Source organism: Nyctereutes procyonoides, unplaced genomic scaffold (assembly GCF_905146905.1).
Source record: "Nyctereutes procyonoides isolate TBG_1078 unplaced genomic scaffold, NYPRO_anot_genome, whole genome shotgun sequence".
Classification (NCBI taxonomy): Eukaryota; Metazoa; Chordata; class Mammalia; order Carnivora; family Canidae; genus Nyctereutes; species Nyctereutes procyonoides.
The window spans coordinates 772,145-790,808 of NW_026575030.1; the positions used below are offsets into that span (position 1 = coordinate 772,145).

Consider the following 18,664-nt stretch of genomic DNA (forward strand, 5'->3'; position numbering starts at 1 on the left):
TGAATAAATAAAGAAAATCTTAAAAAAATAGAAGTGCTAGATTTCTATCTACAGATATATTCATAAGAGAATAAAAGTTGTAGTATACAAAATCAGTATACAGATATCTATTGCATTCCTACACACTAATAATGAAGCAGCAGAGAGTGAAATTAAGAAAACAGTCCCATTTACAATTGTACCAAAAACAATAAAATATCTAGGAATAAACTTAACCAAAGAGGTGAAAGACTTGTATTCTGAAAACTATAAAACGTTGATAAAAGAAATTCAGGATACAAAAAACTGAAAGACCTTTCAAGCTCATGGGTTAGAAGAACAAATATTGTTAAAATTCCTAACTACTCAAATCCACAGATCCAATGCAATCCCTATCAAAATGCTAACAGCATTTTCCACAGAGCTAGACCAAACATACCCAAAATTTGTCTGAATAGCCAAAGCAGTCTTGAAAAAGAAAAACAAAGCTGGAGGTATCACAATTCCAGATTTCAATTTATATTACAAAGCATCAGTAATCAAGACAGTATAGTACTGGCACAAATATAGACACATAAATGGAATAGAACTGAAAACCCAGAATAAACTCACAATTATATGGTCAGTTAATCTTCCACAAAGGAGGAACCATAACAATGTATTTCTAGATATATCTCCTGAGGCAAGGGAAAGAAAGGGAAAAATAAACTATTGTGACTACATCAAAATAAAAAGCTTCACCACAGCGAAGGAAACCATAAGCTAAACTCAAAGACAACTAACAGAATGGGAGAAGATATTTGTAAGTGACATATCCAATTAAGGGTTAGTATCCAAAATATATGAAGAGCTGATACAGCTCAATACCCAAAAAACAAACAATCCTATTTAAAAATGGGCAGAAGACATGAACAGACATTTCTCCAAAGAAGATGTATAGATGACTAATAGACACATGAAAAAGATGCTCAACATCACTCATCATCAGGGAAGTGTTCCTGTCAGAATGGCTAAAATCAAGAACACAAGAAACAACAACTGTTGGTGAAGATATGAAGAAAAAGGACCCCTCTTGCACTGTTGGTGGGAATTCATAGTACAGCCACTCTGGAAAACAGTATGGAGTTTTGTCTAAAAAAATTAAAAATAGAATTACCTATGATCCAATAATCACACTACTGGGTATTTACTCAAAAAATGCAAAAATGCTAATTCAAAGGGATACATGCACCCATATGTTTATTGCAGCATTGTCTCCGGTAGTCAAATTATGGAAGTAGCCCAAGTAGTTCATCAGTAAATTAATAAAGAAGATGTGGTACACACATACACACACGAATGTTATTCAACCATAAAAGAGTGAAATGTTGCCATTTGCAGTGATATGGATGGAGCTAGAGAGTATAATCCTAAGCAATATAAATCAGTGAGAGAAAGACAAATACCATATGATCTCACTCATATGTGGAATTTAAGAAACAAAACAAGCAAAAGAAAAGAGACCGAGAGAAACCAAGAAAGAAACTCTTAACTATATAGAGAACAAACTGATGGTTACAAGAGAGGAGGTGCGTGTGGGGTATGGAGAACATATGGGGAATAAGGATTGAGAGGTACGTTTATCATGATGAAAACAAAAATTAAGTGAAATGAGAAAAAAATATATCTAGAAATAAGAAAGTAACACTTCCAGTAGTTCCCCCAAACCTTCTTTGGAAGTGAAACTATTATTTTCTATGGGAAAATTTTGTCATGGGGCTCAGTGAAATTGTGCAACATACTAACATTATAGTATGGAACGTCCATTCTTCTTCTGAAGTAGGTCTGTTGGATTTGAAAATATTTACTACCAGATTTGAAAATACTTCTTTGGGCTGATAATACGGTTTCTAAATTAAGAACTATGGGCAAGAGCAGCCCAGGTGGCTCAGCGGTTTAGTGCCACCTTCAGCCCAGGGCGTGACCCTGGGGACCCGGGATCAAGTCCCACATCGGGCTCCCTGCATAGAGCCTGCTTCTCCCTCTGCCGATGTCTCTGCCTCTCTCTCTCTCTCTCTCTCTCTCTCTCTCTCTCTCTCCCCCTCTGTGTGTGTGTGTGTGTCTCTCATGAATAAATAAATAAAATCTTAAAAAAAAAAAAAGAAAGAACCATGGGCAAGGGGGAAGGGATTACAGAAGACAAATTCTTAGCCTTTCTTTTGTGAGGGTGGGTGGGAGGTGAATAAGCAATGCATATTCTCTTTTACTTTTGCACTTTCCTTTCCTCTTATAAGATCATTTTAAAGGATAAAAGATAGGTCAACTATCACAGATAAATTACTAGAAGCAGTATAAGATGAACAAGATAAATGTATAAAAATGAGAAGCAGAGAGGATATTGATTGGGAATGGACAGATAAAATGTGATATATCCATACAATGGAATGTTACTTGGCAATAGAATGAAATTAAATACTGATACATGTCATAATATGGATTGAAAACTTTTATTTGGGGATCCATGGGTGGCGCAGCGGTTTAGTGCCTGCCTTTGGCCCAGGGCGCGATCCTGGAGACCCGGGATTGAATCCCACATCAGGCTCCCAGTGCATGGAGCCTGCTTCTCCCTCTGCCTGTGTCTCTGCCTCTTTCCTTCTCTGTGACTATCATACATAAATAAATAAAAATTTAAAAAAAAAAAGAAAACTTTTATTTTTTTAATTTATGATAGTCACAGAGAGAGAAAGAGAGAGAGGCAGAGACACAGGCAGAGGGAGAAGCAGGCTCCATGCACCAGGAGCCCGATGTGGGATTCAATCCCAGGTCTCCAGGATCGCGCCCTGGGCCAAAGGCAGGCGCCAAACCGCTGCGCTACCCAGGGATCCTGGATTGAAAACATTTGCTAAGGCACCTGGGTGGCTTAGTGGTTGAACGCCTACCTTTGGCTCAGGTCATAATCCTGCAGACCTGGAATTGAGTCCCACATCAGGCTCCTCGCAGGGAGCCTGCTTCTCCCTCTGCCTGTATCTCTGCCTCTCTCTGTGTGTGTCTCTCATGAACAAATAAATTAAAATCTTTTTTAAAAATTCTCCTAAACTTGCTAAATTAAAAAATATTGCTAATAAAGAGCCAGTCACAAAAGATTACATTATATTATTCATTCTATGTGAAATGTCCAAAATAGTCCAATTCATAAAGACAGAAAGTAGATTAGTGTTTATCTAGAGCAAGGGGTGAAACAGAGTCCAGGGTGGGGATACAATGGCTAAAAGGTAGAGTTTCTTTTAAGAATAATGCAAATACTCTAAAACTATGGTGATGGATGCACAACTCTGAATATACTAAAAGCCATCGAACTGTACACTGTAAATTGGCAAATTAATGGTCTATGAATTATATCTCAAGAAAGGTGTTGTATTTTTTGGGGGGGGGGGTGTTTGTTTCTGTAAAGAACCCGGCTTCTTTTGTCTTTCCTCTTTGGCTATGGTAGTTGACTGAGTGTTCTTGATGGCTTCAATAGTAGCCCCAAGTGGCTTCTGCAGTTCCTTAGATTAAATATAGATCATAATGTCCAAAGCAAGACAAAGCTTTCCAAAGAGTCCCTTGTCAGGATTTTGTTGGAAGGCTTCTACATACTTCTTCCATTTCTTATTAGTCAGAATCACTTGCATGAAAAATAGAAGTGCTAGGTTTGCTTAGATCAATCACAATTCACCATGTGTTAATTAAAAAGGGCCTGAAGACCTTTCCTTAAAGCCCATTGGCCATCCCATATGTAAATAACACTGCATTTGCTCTGGAGCCTAAGAACTTCAAATTTAAGGAGGAGCTTCTTGTTTGTTCATACTCCCTCAACTGGAATTTGTGGCAGCTAAACAAACAAACAAACAAAAACTCATTCCAATAGTTATTAAAATGGTAAGGAAGATTTCAGGCAAGATCATTGCGAAGAAGTCAGCTCCTTTACAGTTGTAGAGAGAAATCACTCAACTCTGAATACAACAAGACCAGTGGAGGTTTATAGTCAGTCACTGAGTAGGATTGGGGGTTAGAGGGGTTAGTGGATACAAAATTACTAAGAGGAGACATTAAGGGCAGGAGGATTCTTGCTCAAGGAAGACCAAGGACTTAGACATCATAAGTAGTGGGTGAGGAACTTGTTCAGATACCAAGCGTTGATCAGGTAGCAAAGGTACAGGCTTTCTTGATAAACGGACTCTGCAGGATTCTTGCTGAGACTGTGCTGTGAAGGCCTGGCCAGGACATGCTGAGGCCTCGTCAAGAGGGCCTGGGAAAACCATTTAAACTAATTAAAGGGAAACAAACTAACTGAACCAAACTAATGTTTGATCAAGGAGAGAGTCTGTGTCATAGTGCACGTTTGATTATTTTTCATTCGTTATTTCTCCCTTCTATCATTTGATTAAAAGCTGACAATTTAATATCAAGTAAGTTTCATCAGGTCTTTTTTTTTTTAAGATTTTATTTATTTATTTATTCATGAGAGACACACAGAGAGAGGCAGAGACACAGGCAGAGGGAGAAGCAGGCTCCCTGCAGGGAGCTTGATGCAGAACTTGATCCCAGGACCCCAGGATCAAGTCCTGAGTCCCTGAGGTGTCCCTCATCAGGTCTTTAATGCAGTTTAGGTTTTTCTTAGTAACCACTTTTACTTCGAAAAGCATGATATATACCTATTCACTAAAAAAATTTTAAGAAACAAATTTTAGCACATATTCCCTTCATTTCTGTATTTCTTTAAATGAGATGTAGTGTGTAGTCTTTGTTATGTAATTTAGAGCTTGAACTAACAGACACATTATTAGCAGTCTGTTTCAATAAAATACGATTGTGAGCACAAAAATTTTTTCAACTTCTACAAAACCTGAACTAGCATAACCAAAATGCTGATCAGGACCTGCCATTCCAACTTAATTTGTACTTAAGATAGTTTGAAAGCAAATCCTGTTCAGGTAGCTTAAAATATGACAACGCAGTAACGGTACTAATTAGAATAAAATTTGCATGCTTGAATAGTACATTTTAAAATGCACTCTTTTTTTTCCCCCAGGAGTATTATGTTTTCTTTCTTTTTTTTATAAATTTTTTATTGGTGTTCAATTTGCCAACATATAGAATAACACCCAGTGCTCATCCTGTCAAGCGCCCACCTCCGTGCCCGTCACCCAGTCACCCTCACCCCCCTGCCCACCTCCCCTTCCACCACCCCTAGTTCGTTTCCAAGAGTTAGGAGTCTTTCATGTTCTGTCTCCCTTTCTGATATTTCCACTCATTTTTTCTCTTTTCCCCTTTATTCCCTTTCACTATTTTTTATATTCCCCAAATGAATGAGACCATATAATGTTTGGCCTTCTCCAGTTGACTTATTTCACTCAGCGTAATACCCTCCAGTTCCACTCACGTTGAAGCAAATGGTGGGTATTTGTCGTTTCTAATGGCTGAGTAATATTCCATTGTATACATAGACCACATCTTCTTTATCCATTCATCTTTCGATGGACACCGAGGCTCCTTCCACAGTTTGGCTATTGTGGACATTGCTGCTATAAACATCAGGGTGCAGGTGTCCCGGCGTTTCACTGCATCTGTATTTTTGGGGTAAATCCCCAGCAGTGCAATTGCTGGGTTGTAGGGCAGATCTATTTTTAACTCTTTGAGGAACCTCCACACAGTTCTCCAGAGAGGCTGCACCAGTTCACATTCCTACCAACAGTGCAAGAGGGTTCCTCTTTCTCCACATCCTCTCCAACATTTGTTGTTTCCTGCCTTGTTAATTTTCCCCATTCTCATTGGTGTGAGGTGGTATCTCATTGTGGTTTTGATTTGTATTTCCCTGATGACAAGTGATGGGGGAGCATTTTCTCATGTGCGTGTTGGCCATGTCTATGTCTTCCTCTGTGAGATTTTTGTACATGTCTTTTGCCCATTTCATGATTGGATTGTCTCTTTGCTGTTGAGTTTAATAACTTCTTTATAGATCTTGGAAACTAGCACTTTATCTGATACGTCATTTGCAAATATCTTCTCCCATTCTGTAGGTTGTCTTTGAGTTTTGTTGACGGTATCTTTTGCTTTGCAAAAGCTTCTTATCTTGATGAAGTCCCAATAGTTCATTTTTGCTTTTGTTTCTCTTGCCTTCATGGATTTGCAATCCCATTCTAAGAACCTAAGAAAAATCCTAAAGTTTATTTGTTACCTGGATATTTTGGTTCTCATTCTCATAGGAAGCAAGGTCACAATGATCATTAAGTTACCAGGCTAGTCCCAAGAGTGTTTAGTGCATTATATAATTGAACTTAATATTAATATTAACCATAAGCCTTTCTAAACCAGTGATTAGAAAGAGTGGGGAACAGGAGGTTTGGGCTTTGGCATCAGCAGTTCTGTTTGTAATGAGGAAGGGATTGTATCAGTGGAGGGGACTCTGGCAGAAATAGCTTGCCACTCATCTGAGACTAGGGGTACAGTGGTTGTATAATTTGAGTCTGCAATGGATGGTCAATAAATGTACCTTAAAAATACTCCAACTTGACATGTGTTTTTTGAAAGACTTATCACAGTAAATACAGCTCTTTAGTGAAATGAGCGGTTTATTAAAGTGGTTCGGTTACCATAGCAACATATCTGGAATTTATAGTTTCTTATTTTGAGAGGACTTCATTTCACTTTCCAAGGCACTGAAATCCAAGGCTAAAGTTCTTAATGGCCTCCAGTTTCATTGTATGATGAATTTCTATTGTTTGGAAAATTTATACATACAAAATATAACTTGCAAAGTAGTCATGACCTCATAGTCATGTGCATTAATTTTAAATAGGTATTTTTCAATTTGGAAATACCCTTCTTTAAAATTTTTTTTATTAGCAAAGCTACATATGATCATAGTTTAATGAGGAAAAACAGCTATTTCAAAAAATAAATCTTCTCAAGTTATTCCCCAGAGGCAACCACTTTCTGTTGTTAGCTGTTTTATTTTGTTTTTTAGTATTTACTTCAAATCCCTCAGCAACATGTTTATATTGCTTCTTGGTTTGTATTACTGCTTGCTTTGTGATTTTAGCTGTCATCAATTATTTGAGTCTCTGCATACTTGAAAATGGCTTTATTCTACATTTATAATTGATTTTTAATTTGGCTGGGTATAAATTCTTAGAAATAATTTTCTCTCAGAATTAGTAGTACTAATGTTGAGTAATCCAATGCACTTCAGAGCTTTTATTCTATTTTAATTCTTTTCCTCCACTCCCTGGAAGCTTATAGAATTATTTCTTTGTCCCCAGTGTTCTAAAATTTCATGATGATGGACCTTGCTCTGGGTCCATTTTCATCCATTTTGAGGGATCCTCAGAGGACCTGTTCCATTTTCCACTTTGGAAACTCAAGCCCTTAAGTTCTGTAAAACTTTTTTTGTTTCTCTGTTTATTTTCTTTCCTGTTTTCTCTGTTGTTTCTAGAAATTTTATTATTCCTAAAGATTGCCCTTTTGGTTTGGCCCTCTAATTTTCATATACTTTTATATTTACCCTATTATTTTTCACCTACTTCCCAGAAGACTTTTTCAGCTTCACAACCCGTGAATTTTTAATTTCTGTTATTATACTTTTAATTTCCAAAAGTACTTCCCTCTCCTTCCCCCTTAATCATTTCTTTTTTGAGCATCCTATTGTTTTATAAATATAATCTCTTCTAGTTACACTGACTAGAAACTCTATACATGGATATGGCTTAGAATATGGCCTTCAGTAAAGGGTGATCTGACTGGATGTCTTGTTGAGGAACCCTCAATATCAGAATCTTTAGTCTTTTCTCCTTGGGTTGTCTGATTCCCTAGAAAATAATCATTTTATATGATTCTTCTCTCCTGTGTAGAAGGCATAAGCCTCTTTATCTTTTGGGGGATATGGGAGGATAAGAAGACTGAGGGAGAAGGCAGATCTCAGCATTTATTATGTAACTTTTATTTAATTCCTATGATTTTTGTAGGATAGCCTACCATCAATGGGTGATTCCTTTATCAAGATACCTTCTGTTTTACCCTCTCCAAAAAATAAATCTTTCTTTTTGCCAGGGTAGGTTGGAGAAGTACTCTGTTGTGTGGAGTAGGTGCAGAAAGGATATAGATCAGTGTTACACATAATCAGCTACTTAAATATTCTTTTGACCAATCCTCCTGTTGTCGCCACACCCCCCAACCTCACTTCCCCTTGCACCATTTCCTAAGCCTTACTAGATTCTAAACCACATGCTTCTCAACTTTCCATATTGTCACCTTAGGAGCTGTTAGGTTGGCAAATCATTTACTAAACTAAATTTTCGTTTCCAAAGTTTTCTTTTTGTTTTTTCTTGAACATTTATTTATATGAGAGAGAGAAGGTGCATGAGTGGAGGGGAGTGGTAGATGGAGAGAATCTCAGCTAGATTCCCCATTGAACGTAGAGCCCTACACAGGTCTCAATCTCACAACTCTGAGATCATGACCTGAGCTGAAATCAAGAGTTGGCTGCTTAACCGACTGAACCACCCAGGTACCCCTAGTTTCCAAAGTTTTGTTGCTAATGATCCCTCTGCAGTTCTCTTTGTCAGTGTACACTTTGCTATCTTTTAAATACAGCATTGAGAGGGAGTCTAGGTTCAAATGTATTCAATTGCTCTCTTTTTCTTAAATTTCTGAGTAGCTATTTTTTAAGTTACAAGACTATATTCATGTTTTAGATTTAATTGATGCTTTAAATTTAATTCCTATTTGATCCACCTCATAGTCTTATTCTTAATAGGTAACTTGTCCTCAAGTTAACTAAGAAAAGTCTTTTTATTCTGAGCTTTCTTGATTTTTTTCCTTTTTACCACATTTTCTCTTTTCTACCTCCCCTTTCTTCATAAGTCCCCCTGTGCTCTCAAACCTCCCTCCTATTAGCTTCATCCCATCACTCCAGTCTCTTCTACAAACGAATCCATCCTGGAGACAAGCTAAATTTCCTCGTTTTCCATTTCTCTTAGCCTGTCTACATTTTAAATGGCCTGTTTTTAAATGTACTGAAGTTTTTTAGTTTAAAAAAAAAAAATGAATGAGGGGTGCCTGGGTGGCTCAGTGGTTGAGCATCTGCATTTGGCCCAGGTCGTGATCCCAGAGCCCAGATATGATCTCTGGTCATATCCAGAGAGCAGGAGCCTGCTTCTCCCTCTGCCTATCTCTCTCTCTCTCTCTCTCTCTCTCTCTCTCTCTCTCTCTCTCTCTCTCTCTCTCATTCTGTCTCTCTGTTTCTCATGAATAAATAAATAAAATCTTTTTAAAAAATGAATCAATCAATTTTCCTTAATCCTTAGGCTCTGGTCTCAGCTTTCTTATTTTTTAGTTTTCTCTTTCAAAAAAATGCTATTCATCATTTCCTCCTTAACCCTATTCCACTTAGTCTTTTATATTTTATATGAGCTTTTTTGAAAATTACCTTCTTAACAAAACCACCAACCCCTTTTTGGCCACAGCCTATTTTCCATTGAAACTTTGTCTTCAAAAAAAAAAAAAAAAAGAAAGAAAGAAAGAAACTTTGTCTTCTCATTCTTGTTGTGTTCTTTCTTTACTTCCCAAGTTGTTGGATTTTTGTCTTTGTTTTCCCTCTCTTGTGTCTCTTTTTCTAGTTTCCCCTTAGATGTGAACCTCTATTTCCATAGGCTACCTAGAGAACAGAGCAGTTGAAAGGTCATAGAAACTTTTGACTTTTAAAAAGTTTTTCTTGGGGATCCCTGGGTGGCGCAGCGGTTTAGCGCCTGTCTTTGGCCCAGGGCGCGATCCTGGAAACCCGGGATCGAATCCCATGTCGGGCTCCCGGTGCATGGAGCCTGCTTCTCCCTCTGCCTATGTCTCTGCCTCTCTCTCTCTCTCATTCTGTGTGACTATCATAAATAAATAAAAATTTAAAAAAAATTTTAAAAAATAAAAATAAAAAAATAAAAAGTTTTTCTTGCTTTGTGAAAATAAAGTGATATGATTTTTTAATAAAAATTTATATACTGTTAATAAAGTTTAACTTTTAATATTTAGGCAGGTGCTGTAAAGGACTATATTAAGATGATGCTTCAGAATGATTCACTTAAATTTCTGGTTTTTGCTCATCATTTAAGCATGCTCCAAGCTTGTACAGAAGCAGTCATAGAAAGCAAGGTATGTTATCACTTTTCTATAAAATACTTTCTAGAATGCAGATTTTTAATATACTAAACATCAATTGTAGTCTTGTAATTGAGGGGTTTTTTTGGCCTTGCTTAAATGACACATTAATTATTATTAGATTTTTCTTATAAATTATACTAATATTATATTACTATTATGTTAATGATACACATTAAACTCTTTCTTTTATTCCAGACTTATAATTTTCCACTGATATAATTTTCTGGATTGATTAAAATATGCTGACTTGATAGGCTATATTGTGAAATCCATTATTGTTACTGGATATACCATTTGAGACTGGTGTAGGCAGTTAAAAATTAAAATTTTTATTTACCTGCAAGGCAGCAGCCTTAGAATATGGATAATGTCGAGAGGAAACAGAATGAATTCATCCAGTTTTAGTACCCAGCTGCTATTATACCTTTTAAACTTCCAGATAGCATACTCTGTAGAGTATGATTTAGAATAACATATAATACAGATGAATTTGAAACATATGGGCCAGGTACAGTCTCATACGTTTCTCAGGTAAGCTCCCCAAACCTATTGGCCTTACTTCATTTTCTTAGGTTCACCTAATTCCTCAACAGTCTTATCTGTGACAGCATCTGCCATTTTTTTTCTTTTTAGAGTTTAAATCTGTCCTCTCTCTTTATGTGCTGAGGGCTTTTAGAGATGCTCAGGAACAACCAGAATAAATTTCCTGACAGATTATGTGAGCTTAATATACATGTAGCAGTAAAACCACTTGTCTGTATAGATAGATTTTTAAATGAAGGAATTAAGCTGTGTTTTTTAAAACCTTGTGTACATTTTTTGAATGTTTGCCAGTATGTTTATTAACATTGCCCAAGAAGTAATTCTAGTGTTTCCTTCATACAAAGATTTATGATAATACAATAAAGTACTATCCATGAAAAGATGCTCTCACATTGATTATCATATCATATCTTTAAAATGCCTTTTGAGGAAGAGTTAAGTAACCTTAGAAATATTTTTTAAATGGTTGGGCAATAAAATTAGATTCATAATATTTTCTTACTCTGATTCCATTAAACTTAAAACTTTAAAACTGCCGGGATCTATTGTAAGTATAGCAGTCTCTTCTCCCCCCTTCTGCTTTGCTGATGTGTTTAGAATCCCATTTAACATCACTAACAGTTAAAAATGGTAGGCAGTCATAGGTTGAAAGTGAATTTCTCCCAATCTCCCTAGCCTGATAATGTGTTTTCTTTAGAAAGACTGTTGGAAGAATTTATAAGCTTCCTTATTGGATATTAAATGGATCAATGATCAGTGTATATCTGTTTGTGAAGACATAGAAAGTTAATATGGGACATTCTATTTAATGATTAACTTGACTATTTCCTTATGAAAGTGAATATTTGTCTGTCTCACCTATATAAGGTCTTATATATAAGACTTCTTTTCCATAGAAGTCCATATATAAATGAGACTTTGAAATTCAAGACTCATAGTGAATTTTAGAAAGTTGAGTAATGAGTTCTTTTTAGCTACCCTAACACACACTGATTGTTCTCTTTTCCTAACCCGAATCATTCCTAGAAGACAGCACTGTTCAGCTTAGCACTTAATGTTTCCCTACTTTTTTAGAAATGTATGTGAATGTCTTGATTTCCCCAACTCAATGGGAGTGACCTTATCACTTATTTCTGTTAAGTTGAGGAATGAAAAAAAAAGAATTCGAATAGTATACTAAAAAAGATCTTTTCCCAGTTAATATTGGGATATTTCAGAAGTGAATGCACTACTCTTCATGAATCCTTAATAATGTGGGTAGAATCCTCTTTTCTCCCTTTTCCCCTGTTTGGCTTTATTTTTACTTTGGAATCAGTGAATTTGTAACTTTAAAGTTAGCATGTGAATTTACACAGAATTTTACTAAAGATATTAGCTTAATTCAGTGATGATTTATGGAGCCTCTGTTTTATACAAGGTATCAAACTTGGCATTGATGGTATGAGGATGAATTAGACATAGAGCCTATCCTCAAGTAAATTAAAAGATTTAAAAATATGGAATTGTTATAAGAAGCTGTTGAGAAATTTGGTTAAGATACTTCTTATATAACATTTACTAACCTTTTATCTTAACCCATTTCTGTATTGGTATGTGAGCATAAAATAAGGTATTAAATACATAAAATGAGTTGGGTGGATAGGGATTTGTGCTAATTTTGCCATTTCCCTTGTTGATACTAGACTCGCTACATTAGGATAGATGGAAGTGTTCCATCTTCAGAAAGAATACATCTAGTTAATCAGTTTCAGAAGGATCCCGATACTCGTGTGGCTATCCTAAGCATTCAGGCCGCTGGCCAGGTAAGAAATTTCTGGTGTGAACTTAATAATGAAATATCATTAAGATAATAAAAAGATCATTAACTATAATTATAACTTTATATCAAGATAAAGGTGTAATAAGTATTCTACTTTGGAGAGTGCTAGAAAGCATAATAGAAGGAGACCTCAGGGATCCCTGGGTGGCGCAGCGGTTTAGTGCCTGCCTTTGGCCCAGGGCGCGATCCCGGAGACCCGGGATCGAATCCCATGTCGGGCTCCCGGCATGGAGCCTGCTTCTCCCTCTGCCTGTGTCTCTGCCTTTCTCTCTCTCTCTGTGACTATCGTAAATAAATAAAAATTAAAAAAAAAAAAGAAGGAGACCTCAACACATCTGACTCAAATCTTCCTAAATTTTCAAGGAAAGAATTTCCTAGATGAGTATAGTTAATTTGATTGTAATACTTTTGCATGACCTTTTTTTCTTACTTTGCATTTGCATAGAATTTTCCTTTCATTTCTTATAGCACTTACCTTATTTGATTGGTTTTACTAGAAACTATGAGGAAAGGTGGCCTGAGGGAAGAGAACTCTTCTGTCTGAGAACTTTTTATGCAGTACGCCAGACTTGACCCTTAGGATTGGGTTTGGCTGCAAGTATGTGAAAACCCAAATTAGGGGCCCCTTGGTGGCTCAGTGGGTTAAACATCTGCCTTCGGATCAGGTCATGATCCCAGGGTCCTGGTATTGAGCCCTGCATCCCGTCAGGGCTCCCTGCTCAGCAGGGAGCCTGCTTATCCCCCTCCCTCTGCTACTCCCCCTGCTTGTGCTCTCTCTCTCTCTTCCAAAAATAAAAAATAAAAAATAAAAGAAAAAGAAAAGAAAACCCAAATTAAGAATGACTCAAATACACAAAGTTTTATTCTTTCATATAGACCTTCCCAGGTGCGCATGGTAGTTCCACAAGATCCTTAGGACATAAGCCTCTCCTGTCTTTCTGCTTTACCATTCCGAGCAGGTATCTCTTATTTAAGAGAGCTGCTAGAGTTCCTCCATCATATTTGCAATCTAGGCTGCCGACTGGAGAAAGGGATGCTTCATCTCATTCACCTGCAGGTTGCCCCATGGTTAAAACTAACCTCAAGGAAGCTGGGGAAAGTAGCCTTTATTTTGTCTAGTCACACTAAAACTCAGGTGTTATGTTACAAAGAAAACAGAGCTGACTAGCTGTTATGGAAGACAATACCAGTCTCTGCCACACTATGTAAGGGGGATTCTTCTGGACTTTTTTCTACTAATATTCTACAATATTTTGATATAAATGTCTAAGCCAGGGTATTTAACATAGGGAAAAATTATTGAACATATTGCTGTGCATCCAACCTGGTATATAGCGTATCTGGCATCTTCTGTAGACACTGGAATCTGAACCAGGGCCAAAGATTGGTTTTAGCCAGCTAATTGATGTCTATAAAATTATATAAAGAAAATAGCTCTATGATGAAAAAGAAGTTCTAGAACTCACCAGGAGTTCTAACCAAAAGGAGGGTTGTCTGAACATTTCCCTCATGTTGGATTATACCTCTAAGTATTCTGAGTATTATATCTGTTAATATAATCCAGCCAGAGAGAATATCTCAAAAAGAACTTAAAATTAGAAATGGAGTACTCATAGCATGGGAGAAGAAAAGCAGAAGGAAGCCAGGCAGGAGGATCTGGGGGTGGCTTGATAAAAGACTTTCTGAAATTAAAATTGTATAGGTCACCCATATTTTATTCAAGACTGTATTCCCAAAGACCTGGTATAATTCAAAACTCATATACTTGAATACTAGTATGTTCATAGGAATAAAGGAAAGTACAAAATACTTTGTTCTTGGGGCTGTGAATCTTCTATTGTAGTTTAGTAGTATCTTAGAGGCATGTGGGTCTTGCCAGCCTATTTCCCTACTTTATTCTTCTATGGTTATATGATGCTTCTAACACACTTAAAGGTGTTCATCCCTCTTTAAATACTACTTCTTATTTTCCAGCATCATCTCTAATATTTTGTGGTATTTCCTGTCCTAAATAACAGCACAGTTGACTTTGATGGTGGCTGGACTCACCGTGTTTTTATCACTTCTAACTTGTGTTCCAAAGTGATGGATCGTTAGTGACTTTTTCAGCCTGAGAACTAATGCCACCATTTAATGAATGCTAGTATGATATTGTTATGTGATATAAAAATATTTTAGGTTAAGGTTATATCAAAATAACAGCATGCAAGTCACAAAGGTCATTCACTGAAAGAAGTTCCAGTGCATGTGAACAACAGCATGGATTAGATTGATTCTCTCAAAGGACGGTAGGTATTTCTTTCAACCACATAACATCATTTACTACTATGTGGCAATGGCTTAAGCATGGTTCACATTTCACCCAGCCTTTAAACTTCAAAATCATGTGGTTTTGGACACATTCTTAGTTTGAGGAGATTTGCATTATTTTTCATATGGTGATTATAAGACAAGACTTAGTTAATACTTATTAGTGACACTATTTCAAACTCATGTAAAATGCAATTGCACAAGAAATTCGGTTGTGTTATATATATTGAGATATAAGCCAGTAAACATAAAGGTGTTTGAGATGTAACATGAGAAATTTCATAGGAAGAGAACAGTGTGACTGGAGACATGATTTTCTTGCTTTATAGAACAACACTATGAATTAAATGAATAGAGCAAGTCATTGCTGACTGCCTAGTTGCTATGGATACCATGTGTTAGAAATTATATTCTCATTTATAATGCATTTTATTAGATTTTCCAGTGGTAATGTGAATCCAGTCCTGATCAGAGGATAAAGTGATTTTGTTTATATATATATATATATCCATCAAACTGACTTGAAATATTGAAATACATTTTAAATATGTTTTTTGTAGTTTACGTGGCCATTTGCAATAAGCAGTCTTCATTTGCCTTTCATGAATTAAATTTTCTTAATTTGGCTTAAAACGAAAGACTGATTTGTTTTTAAGTCCTTCAGCTTTTTCTTGTTCATTTAACATGATCAGGAAGACTTTATTATATCTGGCTCTATGTTACATTCTGTTTATTTGAATCTCAATTTCTTTTCTTTATTTTGCTTAGGGTTTGACATTTACTGCTGCAACTTATGTTGTATTTGCTGAGCTGTATTGGGACCCTGGACATATAAAACAAGCAGAAGACCGTGCTCACCGAATTGGACAGTGCAGTTCTGTGAATATTCACTACCTTGTTGCAAATGGGACTCTAGACACCCTTATGTGGGGGATGTTGAATCGAAAGGTAAAGCTTGAATTCAAACCAAGTTACCAACTTACTCATTATGCAGAGTCTACATAAATTAAGAGGCTGAGTTGTAATGTTTTCAGGCAAAGGATATCCAAGCACACTAAGATAGTGATGCTGATAGGGACCAATGTTAAAAAAGTCATCAGCTGGTAGTATCATACCTATCCTCTATAATAAGGGAGAGACATGAATTTATGTATGTTCTTACTATATTTTAAGGCCTTCATCTACCATTTTAGAGGGCAGAAGAGGATGAGGTAACAAGGAACCATAACACTGTCAAACTCCAAGTCCTTTTTTTTTTAAGATTTTATTTATTTATTCATGAGAGACATACACAGAGAAAGAGACAGACAGACAGACAGACAGACACGGGCAGAGGGAGAAGCAGGCTCCATGCAGGGAGCCTAATGTGGGACTCGATCCCAGGACTCCAGGATCATGCCCTGGGCCAAAGACAGGTGCTAAATCACTAAGCCACCTAGGGATCCCTCCAAGTCCTTTTTGTAAGGTAAAAATAAATTCTTACTCAGACAGATTGAGTTCCCTGCTAATTTTGGACAGAGGACAGCCTGTACCAGGACTCCAGAAAGGGTATGAGGGACACTCCTTGCTCTATCCACTCAACTGTCTCTTCTCCTGAAATTGGGGTTATTTATAGAAAGGATTTGACTAATTATTAGAGGTTGTTTTTCAAGTACTGAGTATAAAGGTTCAAAATGGCCAGTCATGTGGGTTCAATTTCAGAGTTTATAAATATTAGAATAAAAGTTTTTATAAGAAAAGCAAATAGTATAACTTCTCTAGTTAGACACTTTCCTCATTAAGTATAGGAATCGTCGATTTGGTAATTTGGTTGTAATTTTGAAAAATTTTATTACCAAAGTCCATGATAGGTTGAAACACTAAGAGTTTCTTTTGTGAATTGTTCATGGTTTAAGTGCAAAATAAAATCACTGCTTAATAAGTGTCAGCTGTGAGAGAACTTTAGTAAAATTCATCTGCTTCTTCATCTTACAGACACAAGTCACAGGGAGCACGCTGAATGGTAGGAAGGAACAGCTTCAGGCTGAGGAAGGTGATAAGGAAAAATGGGATTTCCTGCAGTTCGCTGAAGCTTGGATTCCGAGTGAAAGCTGCGAAGAGCTCAGGAATGAAATTTTGTTCACTCATGTAAGATTATATGACAAACTCTTTTTTTTTATTTTTTAATATCCTAAAACTATATCATTTATTTTTAATTTTTTATAAAATTGTATTTACTTATTTGATACAAAGAGAGAGCTCAAGCAGGGGGAGGGACAGGCAGAGGGAGAGGAAGAAGCAGGCTCCCTGTAGGTCAGGGAACCCAATGCGGGCTCAATGGGATCATGACCTGAGCCTAAAGCAGGTGTTTAACTGATTGAGCCACTCAGATGCCCCTATCATTTAATTTTTAAAATAGCAAATTTAAATTGTTTATCTTGTTGAAAGGAGCTCCACATACAGCTGGAAAATCTCTTAGAACCGCAAGATGACACTGAGAGGAGGCTGCACCAGTGGCTTTGTATCTTCCAACAGTCACATGCCATGCTCACTATTGTCCTTAGAAAAGCAAGCTCAGTAGAATCAAGCCTTCAGAAGAAAATGTAGGTGGCTATATTTATGATCCAGAGGACAGGGAAAAATGTTAAATTGGCCACAAAGTGTAACACAGACAGGTCACAGACTCTGTAAAGATATTTGTATTACAATTTCCACAGTATATCAGAATTAATACAAGTTAGTAAAACACAAACAAACCACCAGGAAAGTAAGCCAAGAATGTGAGCATTAGAGGACACCTGAATAGCCAATAAGCACAGAAAGAAGCTCTATCTCACCAAAATAAGGCAAACTGTAAAGGCATGTTTTTCCCTTGACAATTATTAAGTAATCTGTAGTGTGGTACTTTGAGATTATGTGGCTGTCCTGTTTCCAAAACCTTTCATCTGGTGGTCTTAGCATTCACTATGATCTTTTTCTGAATCAGTTTTGAGATAGTGGTTTTTATAATTTTATCTTTGCTTCTGTATTTATTAGCTGGCATTCTTCTGTAAAGATGAACTTTATTTTTCCTCATTTAAGAAAAATATCACTAGAACTTGAGGATGCAGTTACTATTAATGCGTGCTATTTTTGCACATATACATACATTTTTGCATGGCTAGATTAATATGTATGTGTGCATTTTTAGTTCATAAATTCACTCTAACTCTCCAGTTCACATCCAGCACCACCAGGTTCTTTTTCACCTTCTCTACATATCTCTGCGAGTGTAAGTATTTATGTTTCCCTTATCCAACAATAAGAACTCTGGTTCCTGACATCATCATCGTATTTGCTCGGTAGCTTTGTCCTTCCAACATGCAAAATACTTTTAAAATAACTACACTAATACCATACTTTACGCCTACTAGATTGGCAACATTGAAAATACATGACATACCAAAAATGTTAGGAACATTTTATATACCAAACCCTAATAAACTGCTGGGGAGGAGTATAAATCGTTGTTAACTCCTTGGAAGAACAATTAGGCAATATCCGGTAAAGTTGGAAATGCCCTCCAACCAAATCGTTCCATTTCTAAAAATATCTTCTTACCCATGGGTATAAGGATACATGTACAGGATATTTATTGAATCAGTTTATGGAATGCTAAATATTGGAAACAACCAAAATACTTATCAGTAGGAAAATGACTAATACTTAAATTATCTTAAGATACCATTTAGAAGTTAACATGAATGGATAGATTTATATGTTTTAACATAACCAGATTTTGAAAACATAAAATTATTTTTAAATGCATAGCACATACATACAAATAATATTAGGTATTTACGAATATTGTATATTTAATCAAATATA

At 36.3% G+C, this 18,664-nt stretch overlaps 1 protein-coding gene across 2 annotated transcripts in view; it reads left to right on the plus strand.

The window, feature by feature from the left end:
* Positions 1-18,664, plus strand: part of ZRANB3 (zinc finger RANBP2-type containing 3) — a 313,553-nt gene that overhangs the window by 243,782 nt on the left and 51,107 nt on the right. For both annotated transcript variants that reach the window (XM_055316358.1, XM_055316357.1), the window contains 4 exons: positions 10,018-10,137; positions 12,372-12,491; positions 15,587-15,766; positions 16,793-16,945. In XM_055316358.1, the coding sequence (XP_055172333.1) occupies positions 10,018-10,137; positions 12,372-12,491; positions 15,587-15,766; positions 16,793-16,945 (573 nt within the window). The remainder of the gene's footprint in view (positions 1-10,017; positions 10,138-12,371; positions 12,492-15,586; positions 15,767-16,792; positions 16,946-18,664) is intronic.